General features: G+C 53.2%; 1 protein-coding gene across 1 annotated transcript; it reads left to right on the top strand.

Annotated features, from left to right (window-relative positions):
- Nucleotides 1-870: 870 nt before the first annotated feature.
- RSPO1 (R-spondin 1) lies at nucleotides 871-25,427 on the top strand. The gene is made up of 6 exons (XM_055403625.2): nucleotides 871-1,160; nucleotides 5,768-6,164; nucleotides 20,177-20,368; nucleotides 22,319-22,468; nucleotides 22,711-22,899; nucleotides 23,604-25,427. The coding sequence occupies exons 2-6, from the start codon at nucleotides 6,071-6,073 to the stop codon at nucleotides 23,765-23,767; spliced, it is 789 nt and encodes a 262-aa protein (XP_055259600.1). The 5' UTR covers nucleotides 871-1,160; nucleotides 5,768-6,070; the 3' UTR covers nucleotides 23,768-25,427.
- Nucleotides 25,428-26,234: the final 807 nt, after the last annotated feature.

Here is a 26,234-nt window from a genome sequence, read left to right as displayed (position 1 = left end):
ACTACAGTTTTAGCCCAGTTCCCTTTACTCAATCTGAAGTGACACTGAAGAACAGCTGTTTGCCACCCCAGGAAGCGAGTCTCCCTCCTTCTCTCCTTCAGGCTTAACTTCAACAGCATCTAGGTCACTACAGGTGTCAGCAGCCCTTCAAGATCCATTCCACAAACATTAGCAGGGTCCCTCCCATTCTACCCGGCATTTGCATCCTTCATTTCAGTGCCTCTCAAAACAGATGAGAGCTCTGAAGCTCAGAGAGGTTAAGTAACTTAGGAATGGCCACACAGCTGGTAAGTGTTGGAGCAGGGATTTGGTATCTAGGCTTTGCTTCAAGATCTACCTGGCTATCCTGCACCAGCTCCCAGTGGAAGGTCCTCACCTGGGTTCCCTGGAGGTTATAGCCTCACATTTCCTCCAAATTGGGAAGATGCTCTGAAGAGCTGACTGCTGAGAAGAGGGGAGTGTGGGCGGGACCCCAGACTCCCTCGGAGCCTGTTCCTTGTCACTTTCCAGGTTCCCGATGGGAAAACTGAGATTGTGGTAGGCTCACGGGCCTGTTCTGACCCCAGGATGCCTGCAGCTGCGCCGGTGCTCTGGCTGCTTGGAATCGCCGGGGATGCAGGGTAGGGGAAGGAGAGGAGGAAGAACAGAGGCTCTGCGCTGGAGTCCAGACCAAGGGTGCAGTTGCCAGCCCTGCGCTCCGAGCGCAGCGCCCCAGCTGAGGGCAAGGGCGTGCGGGAGGGGGGCGACGAACTCCCAGGCCTGGCGCTCCAGTCCGTTTTTTGCTGCGGATCCCGGGAAGGGGGGCCGGCTCGGGGGTGGGACTGAAAGGGGGGGGATTCCCTCCCTCGTGCGCGCCGAGGACTAGCCCCTCTCCCGGCTGGGAGCGCCGGCGGAGCCGAAGCGCAGCGGAGAGCCCGGCGCGGATCGCCCGAGTGGGGACTGTGGAGAGAAGGGCCGAGCCGGGCTGCCCCGGAGGACCGATGCGCCGGGTGGGGCGCTGGCCCCGGAGGGCGTGAGCCGCCCGCAGATTGAGCAACTTGGAAACCGGCGGGCGGAGCGCGGGCGCGCTGGGCGCCCAGGACAGTTCCGCGGCGGGCGGGTGAGCCGGCCGCGCCCTCACCCCTCCCGGGCCTGCCCCCGCCGCGGCTGGCAGCGCGGAGGTGAGTCCCCCCGGGAGCTGCCGCGTCCTCCTCCTTAGCGCCCCCTTCCCCTGGGGCCTGGGGCTCCGCGGGCCCTCTCGTCGGGGCTTGGCCGAGATGAGTGCCTGGGTGGGGGGAGACCGCGAGGGGCAGGGCACTTCTGACTGCTCTCGAATCCGCGAGGGCGGAAGAGGGCACCTTTTGGGGCCCCTTCTGCAAGCCCTGCCGCCCCCACCCTTAGCATCCCTCAAGCCTGTAGGCAGTCTCCCGGCGATGCCGCCACCGGTTTGCCCTCAACGCCGCAACCCCCTGCGATCGTCCTCGCTCGGAGTTCCGAATTCCCCAAATCCACCAGACCTATTCTCCACCGCCCCCCTCCCCAAGCCCCCGAAGCAGAAGCTCTTGGATTCCCCCGAATCCCACGGCTCCCGGTTACCATCCCCATAACCCCCAGTGCCGCAGCCCGGGCCCGGGTCCGACGTGGCAGACGATGTGTGCTGCGCCCCTCGGGGAGCTGCGAGGCGGCGCGGGTCACTGTCCCGAGGGTTCGGGCGCCGAGGGGCCGTCTTGCTTGGCTGGGGAGAGGTGGCCGCTGTGTGTGAACCCAGGGCTCCTAGGAGGGCCAGGTCGCGCACTTGGGGCAAGGGTTTTCTTGTGAAGCCCGCCTCTCAGACTTGGAGAGTTCTCTTGGATTTGGGGCCAGGGTGGGGATGTCAGTCGGGGGACTTCATGTCCACCTCCCCTCCCCCTGCACCTGCTGGACCTCTCTAGATGATAGGGAGGAAGACTCTGAGCGCTCAGAGTCGTGATGGAGGGACGTGAAGGAACCTTTCCCCGGTGCCTCTCCGTGTTGTGGGGCGGGGGTTCGGTCGACCCCCACACCTGGCCTGGCTCTGGCGGACACACGAATCCCGACAGGTCAGGCGGACTGGTACTTGGTCCCGCCCCCAGCCCAGCAATTCTTCTGTCCCCGCCGGCCAGCCCTCTCCACGCGTAGCTGGTCCGGGGAAAGCTAATGAGAAATTATCGAAATGGTTTACATTTTTGGGTCTGTATCCGGCCTCGGACCGAGTACCAATTTATCCAAATAGTGTTGGAGGGAAGAAGGTGAAAGCTACTGCAAACTTCTGGGGGCGTTGAGTCTCCGCCCTGCGCCCCACCCCTCGGCTGTGTCCCCCTCCCCAGTGTGTCCTCCCCCCTGGACCACCTAGTAGGCCGGCCTCTCTCCCTGGCCCCAGCGCTGCCCCTGCCTCCCACTCCTTCCTCAAGCTGGGTCGTGCCCTACACCTCTCAGCTCCCTACCTCTTGCTCTGCCCTGCGGAGTCCCCGTCCTGAGCAGCAAACCCTGAGCAGCTCACTGACCGTGTTTGTCACCCCGAGACCCTAACCTCTCCCTGCCCGTAAAGTGGGAATAACTACTTTCCTCCAGCATTGTGGTGAGGAGTCAATGAGAACCTCCTGTGGCAGGTGGTGCAGGCATGCCATGAATGTGGATCCCTCACCCCAACGCTGGCAGAGACAAAGTGTCCTTCCTCACCCCACGGATGCCTGAGACTGTGATCACTGCCAGCAGTTCCCATTGCTGGCTCTGCCGGTGTAGAGTGATGGGCCTCCCAAAAGAACCTGCCTGTGCCTTGAAACCCAGGGGGCAAAGGAAATCAGCCAGAGGAACCAATAGAAATGAGGCAGGCTGCTTGAAAGAAAGTCATCAGCTCCTCTCCCCTCTCTTCAGCCGTGGCCCTACTGCGGGCATCTATGTGTGTACTGCTGCACGTATATGGGTGGGGGAGGAAAAGGGTGGGAACCTCTTCTCTGGAGGGAAGTGGAGTCAGAGACCTGGGATCTTCTGAGGCTTGCTACTGTGATGTTTCTAGTCTGAGACCTGTCCTGCTTTTAAAATCAGACATCACATGCAATTCAGAGTTTTCAACTTTAAAAAAAAAAAAAAAGATCTAGTAATGTGGAGCCAGTCTTTGGGCCCGTCAACCATCAGCTGGAATGGAATAGCAAATGCTCCCTTTAGCTAGGGCATTTGTCTTCCAGTTCACCCCTCCACACTCTGCGTCCTTCCCATGTGTTGCTTGTATCCCTGACAGAGTGAACACAGCTCCTTTGGAGGGTTGATTCTGTATTGAAACTCATCCCATTCCACTATGGTCGAGGAAGGCCAGAGCCACTTTTCCAGTGGAATTCAGATCTGGAGCCTCCTCCCCGCTTCCCTGCTGAGATCAGTGGGGATACAGGTGGGAGTGGGTCTGAAGATCCTCCCTGGCAAGGGTTGGGTGAGCCTGACAGGGGCCGGACTGAAAGCTAAGACCGGGGAGGACTGAGGGGGGATTCAGAGGGAAGTAGAGGGTAGGGGAGGAAGGGTGCTAGCCTTTGCTGAGCCCTGAAGCCTGGCCTGCTGCAGTCCATGGAAGAGTCGGACATGACTGAGCGACTGAACCGAATGAACTGGACTGACTCGGAAGTGCTAGGCGCCTTGCCCTGCAGGCTCATGGAGTGCAGAGATGCAGAGATCTGTTCTGCCCCAGGACCCCAGGCATACAGTGAGACCAAAGCCTCACAGACCCAGGATTTAACACCAGCTTTGTCCGATGTGGTCTTCTTCAGTGTTTGTCAGGTGGAAAGACTCAGGGCACCCCGAGAATGTATCTGCCAGGGGTCCTCAGACCTTAATGTGAGAAAGGCCAGCATTAGAGGTTAACCGTATCACTTTGAGCGATCCCTGGGGCCAAGGCAATCAACCATAAAGATAAATGCAAATATGGAAATTGCATCATAGTGCTCAGTGTTACGATTGGTATCCAGATGGTATGAAAACTGTCTTATTGCTTTTCAGATGACCATTGGAATGTAGACACAAAATATAGTCTTGGTCGAAGAAATTGCAACATTTAGTGAATCCTAGTGTGCCAGGCACCATTCTAAGCAGTTTCATATATTAACTCATTTAAGCTAAAAAAACAACCACCACTCTCCTGCAGATAAAGAAACTGAGGCTCAAACCAGCTAAGCAACTAGGATAAGGTAACAGCTAATAAGTAGCAGAGGCAACATGCAAAGCCAGGCAGCCTGACTCTGAAGTTTATGCCCTTAATCATCGTGGCCAACGGCCAGCCTCTGGGACTGGGGGCTGAAGAACCCAGTTTGATACACTCGGCCGGACGTCTGTAATCTGTGGGTGATGGAAGAGTGTGGTGGGGGCTGGGGAAGATGGGAAGGTTCTGGCAGGTCATGCAGGGAGTACTGGAGGGGCAGGTGGGGGCTGGCAGCTGACAGGGCACTTGGGGGTGGCTGGGGGCATCTCCACAGGCTCCGGCCATGGCTCCAGGTGGGATCCATCAGACTCGTGTAAACACTTCTCACAGGCAGCTTAACCACTTGAGTGTGTCTGGCCTTCAAAGCCAGTGGGAGAGAGCGAGGAGGGGTTGCTGAACTCCCTCGTGGGATAATGATTTATCTCCCTTGCAGGTGGGCTCCCCTGGGGCCTCCCTGGAGGCGAAGGGGGGAGACTGGGACGGGGCTGGGAGGGGCACTTTCACTCAAGCGTTTCAACTTTCTCATTAGTTAGGCTGAAACGCACACAGCTCTCAGAGCAAACCTGTGAAGTAGGCGTATTTATCCCCATTTCATAGATGGGGAAACGGAGAGGCTAAGGGATTCTTTCAAAGGCATCTTAACCAGCCAGTGGTAGAGCGATGCTTCCCTGGTGTCTCCAAAGCTTCCTGAAGACTTGCTGTTTCCTCCCATCCCTGCCTGAGTACGGGTGCTTGTGTAGCAAGCGTGTGGGCCAGCGCGTGTGCAGGCCTCGTTGTGAAAGTGTGAAGCGAGCTGTGAGTGGGAAGGGGGCTTTCATCTCTTGACTCCCAGGTTGGGCTCCAACTTCCCAGACACATTTCACTGGGGAGGGACCGGTTCCCCCTGCCCCCATCACCCGGGCCGGCGGGTCCAGAGACCTGGCTCTCGCTGGGCTGGGGGATTATCCCCATTCTCTGTGTCTCTGGCCAGGGCGGGCATCGCTGCCTCTTTTATCCTCTCACAAAGGCCAGGCCCGCCGGGCCTGCTGTGTCAGAGTTTCTGTGGCTGGGGGAAGCCTTACTTCCTTTTCTCCCGCCAAGCCCAGAGGGCCACACCAGGTCTGCCAGCTTGTCGGGGGCCACTGCTCTAGCTCCAGACAGGTGAAAGGCACAGGGGTGACTCAGCACCGGGGAGAGAAGGTTGAGGGGTCACTTGCCGAAGGACAGAGAGAGCTGCTCATTAAAAGTCATGTTATTACTGCAGCATGAAGTCTGTAGGCTAGACCTAATGAAGGACTTCCAGATAGAGCTGGTTCCCTTTGGGCAGGGTGGAAGCCAGGCAGCCGCTTTCTAGTGATCCACAAGTTTGATTTGAGTGTCCACCATATTCCAACTACTTGGGTAGCCAACTCCCATCCCATGTCAGGGACTTTTGCAAGATAGGAAAAGGAGCCAGTCTCTTCTACTGGGGTGTCAGGTGGGTAACTTGTAATGTTCAAACATTCTGAGTTGTCTCCTGGGTAGTGTACCACATGAGAGGGCACGAGGCCCAGATTGGGGGGCCCAGTGGTACCCCAGAGTTAACCCTTCTCTCTCCTCCCCCAACAGGTTGGTTTTTGGAGGTATCCTGGCTGAAGTGACAAAGAGTTCTCCCCATGTGACACCCCGAGGTGCCTTTGAGGAAAGCTCTCTGGATCTCTTTATGGGCTGATGGAGAAGTAGGCTCCCCACACCCTCTCTGTCCCCAGCTGAGATTATGGTGGATTTGGACTACAGGGCAGATTTGGGATACAGCCCAGGCTTGGACATCCTGCTGCTGACCCAGCCCCGGAGGCGTTAGCAAGAGCCCTGCGCCGTCCACCCCCGCAGAGACCACCCCCTGTAGCAGGGGCCTGGAGCTGGCGAGTGACTATGCGGCTTGGACTGTGCGTGGTGGCCCTGGTTCTGAGCTGGATGCATTTGGCCGCTGGCAGCCGGGGGGTGAAGGGGAAGAGACAGAGGCGGAGTGAGTACTGGACGGGGCTGGGCCACGGGGGCCCTGGGAGTGGTGGTGGGGCGGGCACCGTCTGGGGACTGCGAGCTTCGGCCGTTTCATTCTGTGATGGCCGTTGCAGGTTTCTGCTTTGTCTGTTACAGCTTGTATGTCGCTCAGTTGATGATCCCATTTGTGGATTAATTTACTGAGGTTACCCATCCTGTGGATGACTCACTTTGTCTGTTTTCCCCTTTGTAGATGCTGTTTTCTAGATTAACCCCTCTCCTGTGAGGATCCAGTTGGTGGATTATGCCCTTTGATATCACACCAGCTTTGTGTGGTATCCATGGAGATGCTTCCCAGCCCGGTCCCCCTGGGGTGCTCAGTGTCCCCCCTTCACAGAGGAGTTCAGGTTCCTTTCATTTAATGCTCTGAAATACAGCCCTCAACTCCTTGGGGACCAGGAAACCCACACAGACAGGCAGTGGGCAACAGGTTTCCCTGCCCAGGTCATGGGGAAGGGACAGTGGAGCAGAGTGTTCTCGGGACTGTCCACCACTGTGGTTTTTAACCCTGCCCAGTGGGATTCAGGAAGCTGCACTGAGGGGTGATGGGGAGGCAGTGGGCAGAAGGCTGGCCCACCACCCTTCAAACCAGAACAGCTTCACTCTTCCTTGCTCTCAGGAAGATTCCACATAAGGTGTCTTTGGAAGAAAAGGGTTCTCACAGCCTTAAAAAAAAAAAACCCATCATTGTACAAATAGGAAAACTGAAGCTAAGAAAAGGGAAGAGACGACAGTCTAAAAGACACACAGTCAGTGTTGGAACCCAGCCCTCCTGGTTCCCGTGAGCCCAGGCTTCCTGAAAACAGAGCCTGATGGAGTATTTACCTATCCTCACCGTTCTCGCCATCTCTCCCAGGATCATATTCTAGGCCATCCTGAGAGCAGACCCCCTATCCTTCCCTTGATGCCTTCAGGGACGGAGGTTCAGGACATGCCATCGTGTCATGGGAGTGGCCCCAGGGTATGTGGTGGAGGCCCGACCCAAGTCAGTCTGTCTCTCAGCATCCCCCGGAAGAGACGTCATGCCCCCAGACGGGCAGCTCCTCTCAAGTCTAGCCCCACCACCTCTTGCTTCACTTCTGAGGCCTTCAGACCAAGGCCCACCAGGAAGGGTTGAAAGGCAATGGAGCTCTGTTGGGTCCCCACGGGAGTGGCCAAGGGCAGAATCCAACCCAGAGAGAAGCTCAGAAAACTGGTGAAGCTGAAAATCCCTGGCTTAACAAACAATTAGAGACGGTTAGGTTTAATCAGCACCGAGGCCTTGATTTTCCTCCCTTCTCATCTGTTGCGGCCAGTATTTTGGTCTCCAGCGGCCAGATGCGGTTTAGCGATTTATAATCAGTCTCCTCTATTTCCGAGAGGAGAGAGAAAACGAGAAAGGCCACTCACCATCATGTGATAAGCACTAATGGTCACACTTCCGCTGCTGAGCCACACACTCACCTACACCAGAGGGTCAGGAGACCTGGGTTCATCTTTTGTACTTAGGAAAAAAAAAAAGTACTGGCCTGGCCATCAGAATGGGCCGGTCCCAGCAGCAGCCAATCAAATGCAATCATTCTGATGTTTCCACTTTTGATACAGCCACATCCCACAGCTTTGGTAGCACGTAGCCCAAGTGGTATGAGCGACAGACATCCTTAATGGTGAGATGTAAGGACAAGAAGAGATGTGGGTAAGACTCAGGGTGCAACGAGGGTCCAAAATGGACAGAGGCTCAGAGAGAGGTGACTCTTCTCCCTTTTCTTTAAATTAATTTTTATTGGAGTATAGTTGATCTACAATGCTGTAAGCTTCCGCTGCACAGCAAAGTGTACCAACCACATGTATACATAGATCACTCTCTTCCAGATTCTGTTCCCATACAGGTCACCACAGCACTGAGCAGACTTCCCTCTGCTATAGAGTAGGTCTTTATTAATTATCTATGCTATACATAGTAGTATGTATATGTCAGTCCCAATCTCCCAATTTATCCCTCTCCCCACTGTCCCTCTTGGCAACCCTCTTGGGAACCTAGACATTGCTAGGCAATACTCATTAAATTGTAACCATAAAACTGTAAGTGCGATTATACAGGAATACAGGGAGGGTTACATGAGATCATAGATAGACATACTGTGAAATGTTTGTGAAATATGAAGCTCTGTATGGCTGGGATGCATGTCATTTAAAACAATTTTTATTGGAATATAGTTGATTTACAATGTTGGTTAGTTTCAGGGGTACAGCAAAGTGAATCAGTTATACATGGACATATATCCACTCTTTTTTAGATGCATGTCATTGTTGTATAGACAACGTGTGGGCCATTTTGCCCCAGAGTTTCCAGGGGAGTTAGGGGAGGGATGAAAGGATGCACACAATGTGTGTGGCTGCTCTGGCCCCCACCACATTCAAGGGTAGTGGGCAGCCTGGGGGCAGAGGCAGGCTTGCTGTACACGAGCCTCAGGTCTGTCCTCTCTGTCATCCTGTGACCGCATGCTGGTGGGACCACCAGAAGCCACCCGACAGAGCTCTGATCTAGAGCCACACACCAGTTTTGAGTCCAGAAGTATATGGTCTCGGCTGTGACTGATGGTGTCCCTGCAGGAGGTGGGACGTGCAGCTGTGAGTCCTGAACCCTGGCAGCGCGTTCCCCACCCCGTCCCTCTCACAAGGACCCCTCCCCATCCCGAGCCCTCTCTCCACTCACCCTCACTGGCCCTCTCCTGCCCCCTTCCCACCTGGACTTGCTGCCATCATGGGGCTCCCACTTGCTCTCACCAGGCCTCACGCTGAGTGCCCCCCCTTACCGAGACCCTTCCCCCATCTGATTCCTGGGCCTTTTTACTGAGTCCTGCCCACCCCCACTCCCCATGAAACCTGCATTCCTTCACTGAGTCCTGACTTTCCTCCCTTTTCTTTAAATTAACTTTTGTTGGGGCATAGTTGGTCTACAACGCTGTAACCTTCCGCTGCACAGCAAAAGGCACCAACCACATGTGTACGTAGATCACTCTCTTCCAGACTCTCTTCCCATATAGGTCACCACGGCACTGAGTGGAGTCCCCTGTGCTATAGAGTAGGCCATCATTAGTTATCTATGCTATATATAGTAGTGTGTATATGTCAGTCGCCCAATTTATCCCTCTCCCCACTGTCCCTCTTGGGAGCCATAAGTTTGTTTCCTACATCTGCGAATCCATTTCTGTTTTGTAAATAAGTTCGTTTGTACCATGTCTTTCAGTTCAGTTCAGTCGCTCAGTCGTGACCGACTCTTTGTGACCCCATGAATCACAGCACCCCAGGCCTCCCTGTCCATCACCAACTCCCGGAGTTCACTCAAATCCACCTCCATCGAGTCGGTGATGCCATCCAGCCATCTCATTCTCTGTCATCCCCGTCTCCTCCCGCCCCCAATCCCTCCCAGCATCAGAGTCTTTTCCAGTGAGTCAACTCTTCGCATGAGGTGGCCAAAGTATTAGAGTTCCAGCTTTAGCATCAGTCCTTCCAATGAACACCCAGGATCGATCTCCTTTAGAATGGACTGGTTGGATCTCCTTGCAGTCCAAGGGATTCTCAAGAGTCTTCTCCAGCACCACAGTTCAAAAGCATCAATTTTTCGGCACTCAGCTTTCTTCACAGTCCAACTCTCACATCCATACATGACCACGGGAAAAACCATAGCCTTGACTAGACGGACCTTGGTTGGCAAAGTAATGTCTCTGCTTTTTAATATGCTGTCTAGGTTGGTCATAACTTTCCTTCCAAGGAGTAAGCGTCTTTTAATTTCATGGCTGCAATCAGCATCTGCAGTGATTTTGGATCCCAAAAAAATAAAGTCAGCCACTGTTTCCACTGTTTCCCCATCTATTTCCCATGAAGTGATGGGACCAGATGCCATTATCTTTGTTTTCTGAATGTTGAGCTTCAAGCCAAACTTTTCACTCTCTTTCACTTTCATCAAGAGGCTTTTTAGGTCCTCTTCACTTTCTGCCATAAGGGTGGTGTCATCTGCATATCTGAGGTTATTGATATTTCTCCCGGCAATCTCGCAGACGCGAGAGACGCCTGCTCCGGCGGCGCAGATGCGAGAGACCATGTCTTTAGCTTCCACATATAAGCGATATCATATGACATTTGCCTTTCTCTGGACTCCCCTTTTTTTGCTCCTTCTTACTGCCCCGTCCTCCATCTGAAGCCTTCACCCCTGCCCAGAAGAGGGTCTGCAGAGCCCTTCTTCCTTGGCTGAAGCCTCAGTCACTCCTCTCTTCATTAATTTCTATTGGAGTACAGCTGCTTTACAATGTTGTGTTAGCCTCTGCTACACAGCAAAGTGAATCGGTTATACGAATACACACATCCCCTCCTTCTTAGACTTCCTTCCCCTCTGGGTCACCACAGAGCACTGGTAGACTTCTCTGTGGTATAAGGTAGGTTCTCAGTAGTTATGCGTTTTGTATGTAGTCATGTATATGTCTTGGGCCCTTCCTCATGCGTCCGTTTCAAACCCACAGACCCTGGTCCTGGGTGCAGAGATGAATCTTGAAGCACCCACAGGTGATGGGAAGGAGACACTTTCAACCTAGTGTAGGGAATGCCGAGGGGAACCAAGAGGGCTTTGGGAGCCCCAAGAGTGAGTCTTGAGATGTAATTTTAAAGACGAGATAGTAAGGAATCCGCCTGCAATGTGGGAGACCTGGGTTTGATCCCTGGTTTGGGACAATCCCCTGAGGGAGGGCATGCCAACCCACTCCAGCATTCTTGCCTGGAGAATCCCATGGACAGAGGAGCCTAGCGGGCTACAGTCCATGGGGTTGCAAAGAGTCGGACACAACTGAGTGACTAAACACAGCGCAGCACAGGTGATCTGCAGGCCAGGAGTGGGGGGGGGAAGGGGAGGGGGAACCCAGGCAGGGGACCAGCATGTCCAAAGGTGAGGAGCTAGGATGAGGCGCAGACTGTGCAGGAAATGGGGTGGAGCTGGGGAGGGAGCTCGAGAAGTGGTTTCTGGGTGCAGTTCTCGGGAGCCCTGGGGTTTTCACTGGAACTGCTCTACTCCTTCTGCTTTATACATGGAGGCTCTTTTCAACAGAAAAGAAGGGCTGTGCTCTTAAAACAAAAAGCCGAGCACCTATGAGGATAGAGCAAAGAAAGCTGCCAGGAGCTGAGGGAGTGCTGGGGGTGATGCTGCAGAAATGGGCAGAGGTCAGAGGGTGGAGCTCTACCTGCCAGGCTGGGAGTTTGCCCTTGACCCTGACTTGAGCTGCGGGTAATGAGGACACCCCCTTCGAGGTTTGAATCAGGAGAGTAGTGCTTGATCCAGCTGTAGTGGGGCATGAGGGGAGGGAGCTTGAGGTGGAAGACCAACAGACTAGTTAAAGGCTATTTGGACTCAGGTGAGAAAAAGGTGCAGGGAAACTTAGCTCACAGTTAAGTTGAAAAATGCCAGTCTTCCCAGGAGGATGTGCCCAGAGCACCAGGGCACCAGGAATGGAGAGCATGTGGCCTCTGCCTGCTCAGTGAGGCCCTGGGTCCTGTCATCCCTGACTTCACTTCACCTCCACCCACTTAACTCAGGGGTCTCTCAAGGAAACTAATTCCTCCAAGGCTAGATACTACCCCTAAACCAAGGTCAGCGCTCCTCTGTGTCATGGAGGCTTCCCCTCCCCTGCCGTTGATCCTCACCCAGCCCCCCAACCACTCTTCCTGTCCCACTCCCCATACTTTATCGAACAGTAAGCTCTGTTCATATAGCCCCTTCCCTGAGCCTCTGTCTCACTTGCCACATCCTCAGCCCTACATTTGGGGAGAGTCCTCCTTTCGTGGACCCTCACCCCTTTCTGGGCTCCCATTTAGAAACAAGGCAGGCTCCACTCTCCAAAAGCTCTTTCCAGTGGGAGAAAAAGACATATTAGCTGATAATAATGATACAAGGCAGTGTCTACTGTGATGGATTCAAGTACTGGGGGCAGGGAACACACAGAAATACTCTCTATCTAGATTTTACCAGGAGGCAAGATCAAGGGAGACTTCCTGGAGGAGGTGACTTTAGTTCTGAGGCTTGAAAGAGTTAGGCTTAGGAGGAGGCAGAGGGTGTTTCCGACAGAAGGACCAACTTGAGCAAGACACAGAGATGTGAAGTAGTAGGATGTATTCAGAGAAATAAAAATAATTCCCTATTGCTTAGAGGTAGTGTTAAGAGATGAAATGGGTGGGATCCGCTCATGGAAGTTTTTAGGCCAGGTGGAAGAGCTGAGTCTTAATTCTACAGCAGATAGGGAGCTATTGATGGGTTGTGGGCTTCCCTCATAGCTCAGTTGGTAAAGAATCTGCCTGCAATTCAGGAGACCCGGGTTTGATCCCTGGGTCAGGAAGATCCCCTGGAGTAGGAAATGACAACCCACTCTAGTATTCTTGCCTGGAGAATCCCATGGCGAGAGGAGCCTGGCAGGCTACAGTCCATGGGCTTGCAAAGAGCTGGACATGACTTAGCGATTAAACCACCAACCACCAACAGGCAGGGGCATGACACTATGAATTTGAGTTTTGGAAAGATCCCAAGATGAGAAATTTGGGGACTTGGAACAAGTCCCTAGAGAAGAGGCACTGTGGCCAGAAGCTACTCGTCAAGGGGCAGGCCTGAGTCACCCTGGGGCAATGCCTGATTACAGAAAAATCAGCTTGAAAGGGGTTTGCACAAGGATGAAGGAGGCAAGAAACAGCAGGGAATGGAGCAGACACAGTCTTGACTTCCTGGCTCAGTGCCGTGGGCTCCACAGCGTGCTTAGGAGGCAGGGGGCAGGGTGGGGTAGTGAGGAGTGGAGAGTATGGTGGGGGTAGGAAGAGCAGAACTTTAATGAGCGAGTTTTGTGAAGAAGTTGGAAGGAGGCCCCATGAGCTCTTTGAGCACCCTCCCCATCATTGAGCCCACCCAAACTCAGCCAGGCTCCGGCCCTGTAAGGCAAGCCCCTTCCCATCATAGGCACAGAAGCCAGAGGGAGTGTTTCAAATTGTGAACCCACCATGTCCTTCTGAGGTCCTTTCCTTGCCAGTTAGAATAAAGCTCTATTTTCCATTTCGTGGATGCACTAGGATGGTTGGGGCCTCAGAGCTTTTGCCCAGGCTGTTTCTCTGGTCTGCACACACTCTTCACCGAGCCTGCTTGGTAAGGGCGTGTCCTCCAGTGTTCCTCCATTCCCCAAACTGTGCAGCCAGCCCTAGGTGGGCATCTGTTGCTGTTCCTCCACGTCCCCAGCTCCTAGCAGTTCTGGACACATGTTGGGTGTGCAGTGAACGTCTGTGGAATGAACGCGCCTCGGTTTCTCCCTTTGAATCATTACGTAACCTCTGCCCACACCCAGCATCTCCTTGGACACCCCCTCTCTCCCAGCGCACACAGCCCCCTGCCCTCTGGCTCTCCATCCCCTCACTGCTCATCTTTTTGCCTTGCTAAGCTGAGAACACTCTTTGATTCCCATCCCCCTGGATAAGTGTCCCTGTCCTCAGTGAACTGCCCCCGCCCATCCTGGAGCCCCTCTCCTCCTCGCTCAGGAGAAGCACCCCTTCTCCTGCCTGAACCCCCAAACCTCACGGAGCTCAGCTTCTAGTCCCCGTCCCTGACCCCAGTCTCACGCCTCAGGGCTGGTCTTGCTGGCTGAGCCCTGTGTCTTGGCCCTCTCGTCTCCTAGGGTCTTCACTCCGTCACTCCCTGCCTGTCTTGTGTTCACAGTCCCCGCTCCCAGCTGGCCTCGCGTCTCCGTCTCTTTCTGAGCTCTCTGGCCTTCTCCTCACTTTATCCCTCACCTCCATGCCCTCCACTGACCGTTCGGCCCCCTGCGGTTTGGCCTGCCTCCCACCACTCCACCAGCAACGCCCTTCCTCTTAGTGCCTGTGTCATAGGTTTCCCCAGAGGCCCCAGCCGTGGTCTCCTGGCAGCCCTGGTCCCTGAAGATCTCACCCTCTTCCACTCGGTTTCCATCTACCCCGGCAATGTCCTCCTATCTCCCCAACAATTCCTTCTCAGCTTCTTTCCAGGCCCTTCCTCTGCTTGTGTGTTGAATGCGAGTATTGCCCAGGCCTCAGCTCTTGGTCCCCTTCTTCCCCAGGATGCTTTCCCCTCCCATAGATTTAATCCCCAATGACAGCTCCCAGCTTGGATCCCTGAGTTCTCTCCCCCTTCCCACAGCCTGCCTCTTAAATGAGATGGTGCTCCATCTTCACCTTCCTTTACTCCTTAACCACTGACCTCCACTCTCCACCTCAAGCAGGGATGCCAGCAGCCTGTCTGTGGCTGGGTCCTTACATGACATCTCAGCAGCACCTGGCATTGGGCTCCCCTCTCCTCCTTTGAGTGTCCCCTTCTGTCGACTTCCATAATGCAACACGTGAGTGTCCCTACCTGTCTGGGCGCTCCTGCTCGATCTCTTAGCTGATGCTTCTTCTTCTGTCCTTCTCTTCAGTGGCTAATACCCCTCCTCACTGTCTGCTCCCACTTCCCTAGCCATCTCGTAGACCTCCAGGCCTTTGAGGACTGTTTCCTATGAAGGACTCCATGTGTCAGTCTCCAGCCAAAATGTTTCTCTTGAGTTCCAGACCCACAGGTTCTGCTGCCTACAAGGCACCTTCCCAGGGGCGTGCCACAAGAACCACAAACTCAACCCAACTCATCACTTCCTCCACTCGAATCTGCTCCTCCTCCTGTGGGCCCTCTCTTGGTGAAGGGCCAGTGGCTGTCCCATCACCCAAGCCAACATCTGGGCATCATCCTCGACCTGCGCTTTCCCCAGCCCTCGCCCCCATGTCCAGCCCATCACCTAGTCTCCCTGATTCTACCGTCTGAATCTCTTACCTGCGTCTTTCCACCTTTCCATCCTCCTGGTTCAGCTCCATCTCTTGGAACCTGGAAGTCCCCCTCCAGGTTTGCCATTTGTATACTGCATTCTCCACACTACAGAGGGATCTTTCTAATATAGAACCCTGGCCATGTCTCCTGTTTTAAACCCCCCAGGACTCTTTGTGGCCTTTGGAATAATGTCTGTACTCATTTTTTTATAGGCGCAAGGCCTTTCTTCCTGTGCCCCCTGCTTTCCTCTCCACTCACTCCATGCACCAGCCATGCTGAATTAATTTCACATGCCCCATGGGCTGCACTTTCTCTCTTACATGTCATTGAGGCCTCTGCAGGGAAATGCACACAGAGATTTGTTGTCGGTTGAGTGGGAGGCAGACAGCAGGATTCTAAGAAGGCCCTTTACAAATGTGCCCTTCACTAAAGTGAGAAGGAAGGAATATATGAGTTATGGGAATATAACCATCAGTTCAGTTCAGTTCAGTCGCTCAGTCGTGTCCGACTCTTTGCAACCCCATGAATCACAGCACGCCAGGCCTCCCTGTCCATCACCAACTCCTGGAGTTCACTCAAACTCATGTCCATTGAGCTGGTGATGCCATCCAGCCATCTCATTCTCTGTCGTCCCCTTCTCCTCCCGCCTGCAAACCCTCCCAGCATCAGAGTCTTTTCCAGTGAGTCAACTCTTCGCATGAGGTGGCCAAAGTATTGGAGTTTCAGCTTTAGCATCAGTCCTTCCAATGAACACCCAGGATTGATCTCCTTTAGAATGGACTGGTTGGATCTCCTTGCAGTCCAAGGGACTCTCAAGAATCTTCTCCAGCACCACAGTTCAAAAGCATCAATTCTTCGGCGATCAGCTTTCTTCCCAGTCCAACTCTCACATCCATACATGACCACTGGAAAAACCATAGCCTTGACTAGACGGACCTTGGTTGGCAAAGTAATGTCTCTGCTTTTTAATATGCTATCTAGGTTGGTCATAACTTTCCTTCCAAGGAGTAAGCGTCTTTTAATTTCACGGCTGCAATCAGCATCTGTAGTGATTTTGGAGCCCAAAAAATAAAGTCTGACACTGTTTCCACTGTTTCCCCATCTATTTCCCATGAAGTGATGGGACCAGATGCCATGATCTTCGTTTTCTGAATGTTGAGCTTCAAGCCAACCTTTTCACTCTCCTCTTTCACTTTCATCAAGAGGCTTTTGAGTTCCTCTTTACTTTCCGCCGTAAGGGTGGTGTCATCTGCATATCTGAGGTTATTGATATTTCTCCCGGCAATCTTGATTCCAGCTTGTGCTTCTTCCAGCCCAGCGTTCCTCATGATGTACTCTGCATATAAGTTAAATAAGCAAGGTGACAATATACAACCTTGACGTAGTCCTTTTCCTAGTTGGAACCAGTCTGTGGTTCCATGTCCAGTTCTAACTGTTGCTTCCTGACCTGCATACAGGTTTCTCAAGAGGCAGGTCAGGTGGTCTGGGATTCCCATCTCTTTCAGAATGTTCCACAGTCTATTGTGATCCACACAGTCAAAGGCTTTGGCATAGTCAATGAAGCAGAAATAGATGTTTTTCTGGAACTCTCTTGCTTTCTCCATGATCCAGCGGATGTTGGCAATTTGATCTCTGGTGCCTCTGCCTTTTCTAAAACCTGCTTGAACATCTGGGAGTTCACGGTTCACATACTGCTGAAGCCTGGCTTGGAGAATTTTGAGCATGACTTTACTAGCATGTGAGATGAGTGCAATTGTGCGGTAGTTTGAGCATTCTTTGGCATTCACTTTCTTTGGGATTGGAATGGAGACTGACCTTTTCCAGTCCTGTGGCCACTGCTGAGTTTTCCAAGTTTGCTGGCATATTGAGTGCAGCACTTTCACAGCATCATCTTTCAGGATTTGAAATAGCTCAACTGGAATTCTATCACCTCCACTAGCTTTGTTCATAGTGATGCTTTCTAAGGCCCACTTGACTTCACATTCCAGGATGTCTGGCTCCAGGTGAGTGCTTACGTAACCATCTGTTCTGTTCAGTCACTCAGTCGTGTCCAACTCTTTGCGACCCCGTGGACTGTGGCCTACCAGGCTTCTCCATCCATGGGATTCTCCAGGCAAGAATACTGGAGTGGGTTACCGTTTCCTTCACCTACAAATGGGACACCTGGGTGACTCTGGTTCTTCTTGTTGTTCAGTTTCTCATTTGTGGTTGACTCTGTGACCCCGTGGACCGCAGCACGCCAGGCCTCCCTGTCCTTCACCATCTCCCGGAGTTTGCTCAAACCCATGTCCATTGAGTCGGAGATGCCATCCAACCATCTCATTCTCTGTCGTCCCCTTCTCCTCCGGCCTTCAATCTTTCCTAGCATCAGGGCAAGCCAAAAACCTAGAGGGAACCTTCATTTCAGCCATGAATTGAATAAAAACCTTGAGTCATAGACAACTTAAAATCTTTGGAGTGGAAGTGGTACCTAAAATCTACAGTGACTTATTCATGTGGAACATAGCTGAATAACAGCCCAAAGTAGAAAACCACTCCCAAGCGGGCTCCCTCATAACTCTGAGACCACATTTGGAGTCCTTTCCTCTTACAATGACCCGACCAACAAGAGTGATATTGAGTTTTAAATTTGTTGGTTGGCTAAGTGGTAACATTAACTCTATATAAATAAGTTCTCTGTTTGAAGAATGAGTCTGGTCGTACCTCCAGTTTCCGTGTCACCCCTGGTTTTCATAAACTTTTTCCTCACTGCCTGGAACACATACTGGCTGTGAAGCCTTGTTCAAGTAATTCAACCTCTCTTATTTCTTCATCTGTGAAAAAGAGAGGGAAAAAAAGAGTAGTATCACCCACTTCATGGGTTTTAAGGATCAAATGAGGTAATACTTGTCAAGCGCTGAGAGCCCTGCCTGCCAGCGAGTAAGTGCTCAGCCCTTCGGAGTAAGCTGTGGCGGTTACGATTCAGATTTTGCTGCTGTTGTTGATCATTATTGTGTTTGCTCTCCCCCCTTTCTCCTCTGCTCACCTCTCTCTTACTCATTCTCCTGTTCTGAAATCAGGGATCATTCCTGGAGCCAGAGATCTCCCCCACAGCCCTCCAGAGCAAGCATCCTCATCTCCCTTTTCAGGTGGTGGGAAGGGAGGCCCACAGGATGCAGAGTTTCACCCAGGGTCACAGGCCAGGCATTTGGCTTCAGGTCCAACCAGCGAAGTCTAAGCCATGGGTCCTCCATTGCTGCACGATCTTCTGCGACCTCTGCTCTGATTCCCCTGGCTCTCTGCCTCCAGCCTGTATACAGCTCCTGACTACTTTGTTCCTCTTTTAATGACTGGTCCCACCCATCCCTAAGCCAGAACCCTGGGAAGTACCCCAGCCTCTGATTGGTCACAATGGCCATACTGATTGTATTTCCTGAGTATCTCTCAAATCATTTTCTCTCCATCTCCACTGAACAAAACTTTAAGACTCTCTCATCTTTCTCACCTGGATGATTCGGCCAGCTTCCTCCCAAATGGTCCTCCAGTCTCTGGTCTCTCCCCAGGCTGCAGAGGATGTTTCCCAACCTGTAAATCAGACCGGACCTTGCTTCTGCTTAAAACTTGCTGACCTTTCATGAGTCCTGAGAAAGGTCCCCCTAAAACATTGTGAAACAGGGTTCTGTGGCCAAAATGTCTTGGAAGTGCAGCTCACGCTGTCTGCCTCTTAGAAAGTTACTTAAAGTCACCGAAGCATTATGAAACAAAATGAAACGTTAATCACTCCCAGTCGTGTTCGACTCTTTGTGATCCCATGGACCATAGCCAGGCAGTGTCCTCTGTCCATGGGATTCTCCGGGCAAGAATACTGGAGTGAGTTGCCATTCCCTTCTCCACAGGATCCACAAAGGCTGCAAAAAGCCCTGGAGTAGAAAATCTGGTTTAGACTTGTTGGACACGGTGGTTCTCAGATATATTCTCAGATATATCTAATGCAATGCCTTTTCTCCACATCTTCCTATGAACATTTAGGGGAATCCTGTTCCAAGGAATATTCTTTGGAAAATGCTGCAAGATAGAATTCAAGTCCATCGTCATGACATAAAAGGTGCTTAAAGATAGGACTAGTTATCTTCCACCACTCCCCTCCCCACCTCTCCTGTATTCCCAATATTCCTCAATTTCCTTCAGGTCAATTTACACCTCTGTGGTCTTGCCCCTACAGGGCCCTAGTCTCTACTTCCCAATGGAAAAATCATTATTCATTCTTGAAGAGTTGACCCAAATGGCTCCTCGTCTGTGACCCCTTCCTTCTTTCTGGATTCTCTTGATCTTCACGGCTTCCAGCATGTGCCTGTTTGCAGGCACTGTCTGTACCCTGGAGAGATCAGTTCAGGATAGCCAGGGGTCTTTGCTTCCATGTCCCTAGCACTTGCACTGCTGTGGCACCTGGGCAGGGCCAGGTGAGTGTTGGTTGAACAAGTCAAGGAGGAAATGAGATTGTAGGTCTGAAACTCATCCCTGGGGTTGGGGACCTCACTGGCTCAAAGGACGGTTCCAACCTCAGCACCTCTGACACCTTGGACCAGATTGCTGTTGTGGGGGCTGCCCCACACATTGTAGGATGTTTAGCAGCATCCCTGGCCTCTGTCCCCCAGAGGCCACTAGTAACCCCCTCCCCAGCGTGATCATCAAAATGCCTCCAGACTTTGCCAAAAAGTCTGCTCCCCTGAGGAGCAGACTCTTCTCTGGTTGAGAACACTGTTCTAGACATAGATTATTCCAGTTGTCTTCCTGTCTCTGGGTCGGTGGCCTTTTTCTCATTATCCCTCTTGTCCTTAAAATTTTCTCAGGGCTGTGTAAATTCCAGGCTTCAGCACCTTCTCTGAGGATGGTGGAGCAAGTCTGAGGGGTGAGCCTGCACTGCCCCTGGAGCTAAGGGGGCATTTAGGGTGGATTGCAGCTCTTGCTGTGCTAGTTCCCGTGAAAGCAGATGCTGGGAAGGTTTATAAAGGAGCCTTGCAGAGAGCTGCCAGCGTGGCCTGCACTTTCTGAGAAGCACATTCGTTCTGTAGGCTGAAATTCCTGTCTACTCACTTTCCATCCTTGTGGGAGCCTGGGAAAGACGGAGGCCTCTCCCACAGCTGCCTCTCACCCTTGCTCCATCCTTGCAGTCAGCACCGAGGGAAGCCAGGCCTGTGCCAAAGGCTGTGAGCTCTGCTCGGAGGTCAACGGCTGCCTCAAGTGCTCGCCCAAGCTGTTCATCCTGCTGGAGAGGAACGACATCCGCCAAGTGGGCGTCTGCTTGCCGTCCTGCCCACCTGGATACTTTGATGCCCGCAACCCTGACATGAACAAGTGCATCAGTGAGTGTGGGCAGGGCTGGGGAAGGGTGCTGGAAACTCTGGATATGGGGCAGGGGCGCTTTGAACTGTTGATGGGCTGCAAGAGGAGTGAAGGAGATATTGAGGGGGGTAGTTCCTGATTCCAATATCCAACTCCTGGCCAGACATCTCCCCAGACATCCCACCCACATTTCCAGCCCATACTGTAGCTGCATCTCCTCCCTCTAGACCTGCACTGACTTGTGTTCCCACAGGTAACTCTCAGTGTCCCAACCCATCACCCAAGGCACAGCCCTAAGAGCCAGCCTCTCATCTATGCCTCCACCTTAGCCATTCAGTAACCAAATTGTGCCTCCTCCAGCTCCTTTCCATCCTCACTGCTGTTGTCTTATCCAGGTTCCCATCCCCTCTCTCCTGGACCATTGCAATAACCTCCATCTGTCCCTCAACCCTCATCTTGTTCCCTTTGACCCTCCCTCTGCCCTGCAGCCAGAAAGACGCTTCTGAGACATATAACCTAAAAAAAAATCACAGCTGGCTCCACTGACTGGGGGGAAATGCAAGCCCTGGTCAGCCTTCTCTCCCCATCCTCCCCACCCCCATCTCACTCTGCTCAGCTCTCTCACACCAGCTAGTTTAACAAGCTCCGAAGCACGTGCTGTCACACCTCCCTCTCAGCTGGGGGCCACGGGGCGAAACCTCTCCCGTAAACAATGCCATTTTGTTCAGAGCCTTGGAGTTTAGCATGCATTTCCAGGCCTTCCATCTGTTCAGCCACACAAGCACCTTGGGAGGGAGACAGACCTAAGTGATGACCCTTTTCATAGCTGATAACATCAAGGTCCCAGGGATATGCCTGAGGGGAGTTCAGCTGACTTAGGTTCTAAATCCCAACTCTGTTGTTTATTCATTTTGTGACCTTGGGCAAGTCACAGCCTCTCCAAACCTCATCTTCTAAATGTGGGTGTTCATTTTTACCCCCAGGATTGTTGTGAGAGGCATATGTCAGCCCTCAGTGTCTGGCACAAAACAAATGGAGAGGCTCTTCTTATTTTTGTTTGTGTTTTGCCTGCCACCAAACCCAGGACTCAGAGGCCAGGAGGCACAGAGGAGGGTGGGGTGGGGTGGGGAGCTTATGAGGGTGGAGGTGGGACCCCAGGACTGCCCTCTCGGTCCTCGGGGATCTGGGTAGGGCACTCTTCGCTATGCCTGCTCCTGGGAAATTGGCAGCCCGGACTTCAGGGGCGGGGACTGGGAGGAAGTCAGCTCCGCCCACAGTCCGGGAAGGGAGAGATTGTGAAAGACCCCTCTGGCTTCCAGCCTAGCCCAGCCACCCTCTCCCCCCACCTCCTCGCAGGAGGGAGAGCTGGCAGGAGGGCATCAGAGAGGGACCCGGGAGTCTGACCAAGGTGGTTCCTGGAACTCGACCTTGCAGAGGCAGAGGAATTTGCCCTGGGATGGCTCCCCATCCTCCAGGCAGATTCTTGCTTCCCTGGGCAGGAGGAGAACCAGGCTTTGGGGTGCTGTGGATGCCCAGCAGTAGGGGAAGAAGAGACCACACAGCCACTCTCAGGGTGTCATTGTATCCCTCAGTTAGCTCTGATTAGGTGGTCCTTGGGGTGCCCTGGAGATGCTGGGACCCTCCTCTCGCCCCACCAATCTCCTGTGCTCTGAATCCAGCTCTTCTGGCTCTCCCCTTGGGTTCCCGGGCCTGGGGGGTCGGTGGTGCTGGGTTGGGCAGGTGGTGGGTGGGGAGAGTCCCAGCCAGCCCTCAGGAGGGGCTGTTTTGGCCTCCTCTCTCCCCGCCCCTTGCTTTCATTTCTCTCCCTCCCAAGACTCCACCGCGGTAGTGGCAGCTCCACGCCACTGTCCTGCCCTGTGTGGGTAGGTGGGCACGGGGATGAGGGGAGGGGTCCGTCCTGGGCTGAGACAGATCCCCAACCCCCACCCCCGGTCTGGCCCTCCCCTCAGAATGCAAGATTGAGCACTGCGAGGCCTGCTTCAGCCATAACTTCTGCACCAAGTGTCAGGAGAGCTTGTACCTGCACAAAGGCCGCTGCTACCCCGCCTGTCCCGAGGGCTCTGCGCCTGCGGACGGCACCATGGAGTGCAGCAGCCCAGGTAAGCCACAGGGTCCGCGGAGAAGGGGCGGGTCCCCACGGAGCGCGTGGGCGGGGCTCCGTGCAGAGAACGCTGAGGACGACCACCCCCTGAGTTTCTCTGGGGACTTTTACGCTCTCTGGACTTTAAGGATGCCTCTGGCCTGGGGCTGAGGCCGAGACCAGCTGGGAGAGGCTCCCCGGGGCGCACCTGGTGAGGAGCCGTGACCCCTTCCTCCCCTCGCTTCCCTCCCCTCCCGCCAGCACAATGTGAAATGAGTGAGTGGTCTCTGTGGGGGCCTTGCTCCAAGAAGAAGAAGCTCTGTGGCTTCCGGAGGGGCTTGGAGGAGCGGACGCGGAGGGTGCTCCACGCCCCGGGGGGCGACCACGCCGCCTGCTCGGACACCAAGGAGACGCGGAGGTGCACAGTGCGGAGGACGCCCTGCCCCGAGGGTGAGCTGCGGCCCGGGGCTCAGGGGTCAGCACAGCTTCGGGAGGTGTGATCGCCTCTGTTTCCTACCTGTGACCCAGAAGAGGGCTCGGGCCAGGGCCAGATGGGGCATCCTCAACTCAGGACCCCATGCTGTGCAAACCCGTGTCAGGCAGACAGTGATGCACGCAGCTGCGTGGGGTGGCGGGAAGCTTCCGTGGTCCTAGCCCTCCCCACTGCTTCTGATTCAGGGGATGTTGGCACTGGATGGGCCCTTAGAAGGGGAGCTTGGAAGCGGGGTGCGAAGGCCCAGAGAGGGGCAGTGATTTGGCCAAGGTCACACAGCCCTCAGGCGGCAATGATGTGGCAGTGGTGTGGGATGGAGGCGTGGGGAGCCGTCCTGCCTGTCTGCAGAGCTGCAGTGACCGGCTGGGAGATGCCCTCGGGCCCCTGGGATCCAAGGTCTGAGGAAACAGTGAGGAGGTTTGGCTCAGGTGGAGAGTGAAAAGGCTCAGGGGACCCCCTCTCAGTATCCACGTTGCAGAGCGCTGTGCAGTGGCTGCTGGTCCCAGGAGGCCTGGAGGGCACCCCGACCACCTCTGGGCCTCCTCCCCACCCCCCCTGCCCAGCTTCCTGACCACATTCCTCCTCCCCCTCTTGGCCACGCCAGGGCCTCCTGCTGTGTCAGGACGCCCTTTGTTGACTCTTCCTGCTGTTGGGGTTCCAGGGCAGAAGAGGAGGAAGGGCGGCCAGGGCCGGCGGGAGAACGCCAACAGGAACCCCAGCCGCAAGGAGAGCAAGGAGGCGGGCACCGGCTATCGGAGACGCAGGGGCCAGCAGCAGCAACAGCAAGGGACAGTGGGGCCGGTCACCTCCGCGGGGCCCACCTAGGGACCCTATTCAGCCTCCCGGTCCATGCAGAAGGAGTCCAGTGCTGCTCTGTGTGATGAGAGCTTTACTGAACTTGAGCACTGGGGGCAATGCGTACACACCCTCTCCACACATACAGGAACACACAGACACATGCACACAGACCCCATGTCCAAACAGGTAACTGACATATGTGCAAACATGTGTGCATGCATGCGTGCATGCACACACACACATCAAGGCTACTGGAAGACACTTCTGTCCCTCAGACATCACTGTGTGGGCGGGGAGGCAGAGGGGTCGTCTCTGCCCCTCAGAGAGCCAAGAGGCACACACTTGGTTTGTGATGCAACCAGTGGATGCATCAGAGAGAATGTTGACCAGCGTCCAAGCCCAGACTCTGCAGAGTGGAACATTCTGGAGGAGTTCATAGGACCAGCCTGCGTGGCAGACAGCAGCCAAAGCTTGAGGACTGTTCAGCATCTCCAGCTGTGTGGCTTTATCCTTGGAGAGTACTGTTACACATTCATATCAGGGCTTTCCTGACTCTGAAAACTGCTTAAAGGTTTATTTCAAATTAAAAATGAAAACCAACTGACAACAGTAGCCACAGGTACTCTGCTTCTTTTCAGGGTACAGGGTTTGGTGGAGTACGTAGGAGAGCAGGAAGAGACAGGGCTGAATTTTAAGAGACCCCTGCTGGCCTCCTCCACAGAGGGTCTGGAGCAGGAGGACAATTGGAGGGGGTGGATATGCGGGGCGGTAACCAGATTCTCTGCATCTTTGTTACTCAGAGGGTGGCCTGTGGGCCAGCATCAACGTTATAAGCAAGCAGATTGTTAGAAATGAGAATTTACAGGTCCCATCCCAGACCCGATGAACCAGAGCCTGCATTTCAACAAGTTTCCAAGTGTCTGGCATGTACATTCAAGCCTGAGAGGCACTGCTCTCATTCCCTCAAAGGATAGAATAGAGGTCTTGGCCAGCTTGCAGCAGGAAGGATCCTGGTCATCTCTAAAGGAAGACTTCCCATCTGGGAGAGGTAGAATCTATATACCGAAGGGTTTTCATGGCACTTTAGGGAGAGGGAGTGTCCAGGACCCTGAGATGGCTGGGGACCACGGGACCCCAGTGGTGGGGTAGATGGCAGAAGAGTGGATGGAAACCTTTCTTGTCATTCTGAAGTGTCCACTGGCAGCCATCTGGTCGCCAAGCTCTGGAAGGATGTTTGGTTTCCAGTGGGGAGCCAGACAGGGGCCTTGCTCTCGTGGAGCTTAGGGGTTGGTGGGGGGACAGGCGTGAATCAAGTAATCCTTCCAATAAATGTGTAATTATAGATGGGTGTAGTTAAAGGCAGACAACCACTGAAAGACACACAGCTATGAAAGTAAATAAAACTAAAAATAAAAGCTATCTCAGGGAAGTTTTTCACAGGAGGTGACATTTGAGCTAAGCTCTGAAGGATGAATAGGAGTTAACACAAAGGCAAGGAATGGTGTTTAGACCAGTGCTGTCTAACAGAAATACAATGTGAGCCACTTATCTAATTTAATACTTTTCTAGTAGCCACATTTAAAGAGTAAAAAGAAATAGGTGCAGTTCATTTTATCTTGTATTTAACCAAATGTATGCAAGCTGTTGTCTTTTTAACATGTAATCAATATAAAAAAATTATTAGTGAGCTCTTTTACGTTCTTTTTTTAAACTGTCTTCAACATTCTATGTATACATTTATCCTTTACAGCATATCAATTCAGACACTAAATTTTCACCAGAAATACCTGATATGTATTTAGATTGAATAAAAATTCAAATTAAAGAGTAGATTCAGGACTTCCCTGGTGGTCCAGTGGTTGAGAATCTGCCTGCCAAAGCAGGGGATATGGTTTCAACCCCTGCTCCAGGAAGATCCCACATGCCATGGGGCAACTGAGCCCATGCACTGCAACTCCTGAAGCCCTCACAGCCTAGAGCCTGTGCTCCACACAAGAGAAGCCACCTCAATGAGAAGCCTGAGCACTGCAGCTGTAGAGAGCCTGTGACAGCAGCGAAGACCCAACGCAGCCGAAATAAAAAATGTTTAAACAGTAGATTCACCAACCACATACCCAAGTTGTTTAAAGAGTAGATTAATATTTTCTGATAGCTGAATTGAATACATTGAAAATTTTTTAATTTAGCTAATTGAAATGAACGTACATTAACAATTCCATTCTTCAGTTGTGCTGGCCATGTTTCAAGTGCTCACTCGACGTATGTTGCTAGTGGCTACTGTATTGGACAACATTGAGGACAGAGAACATGCAAATGTCCTGTGGCAGAAAGGAGCTTGGTGTTCAATGAAATGAAAGAACCAATACAGCTGGGAGGCCTGGAGGGCAAGGGAAGTGAGATGTTTCCAGAAAGGTCCACCGAGAGTTGGGACTTTATTCTCAGAGCCAAAGGAGGCTGCTTGAAGTGTTAAGCAGCAAGCCAGCATGATCAGATG

The sequence above is a fragment of the Moschus berezovskii genome, chromosome 4, assembly GCF_049115385.1.
Source record: "Moschus berezovskii isolate FMDL1 chromosome 4, NW_MosBer_1.0, whole genome shotgun sequence".
Taxonomy (NCBI): domain Eukaryota; kingdom Metazoa; phylum Chordata; class Mammalia; order Artiodactyla; family Moschidae; genus Moschus; species Moschus berezovskii.
The sequence above is the reverse complement of the archived record's forward strand: the minus strand, read 5'-3'. Positions and strand labels throughout refer to the sequence as shown.

Bases quoted from the DNA above. Each gene is read 5' to 3' on its own strand.
- RSPO1 (XM_055403625.2), top strand. From the start codon at position 6,071: ATGCGGCTTGGACTGTGCGTGGTGGCCCTGGTTCTGAGCTGGATGCAT. The intron at 20,369-22,318 runs GTGAGTGTGGGC...CCCTCCCCTCAG, and splicing joins TGACATGAACAAGTGCATCA to AATGCAAGATTGAGCACTGC. The intron at 22,900-23,603 runs GTGAGCTGCGGC...TTGGGGTTCCAG, and splicing joins GAGGACGCCCTGCCCCGAGG to GGCAGAAGAGGAGGAAGGGC.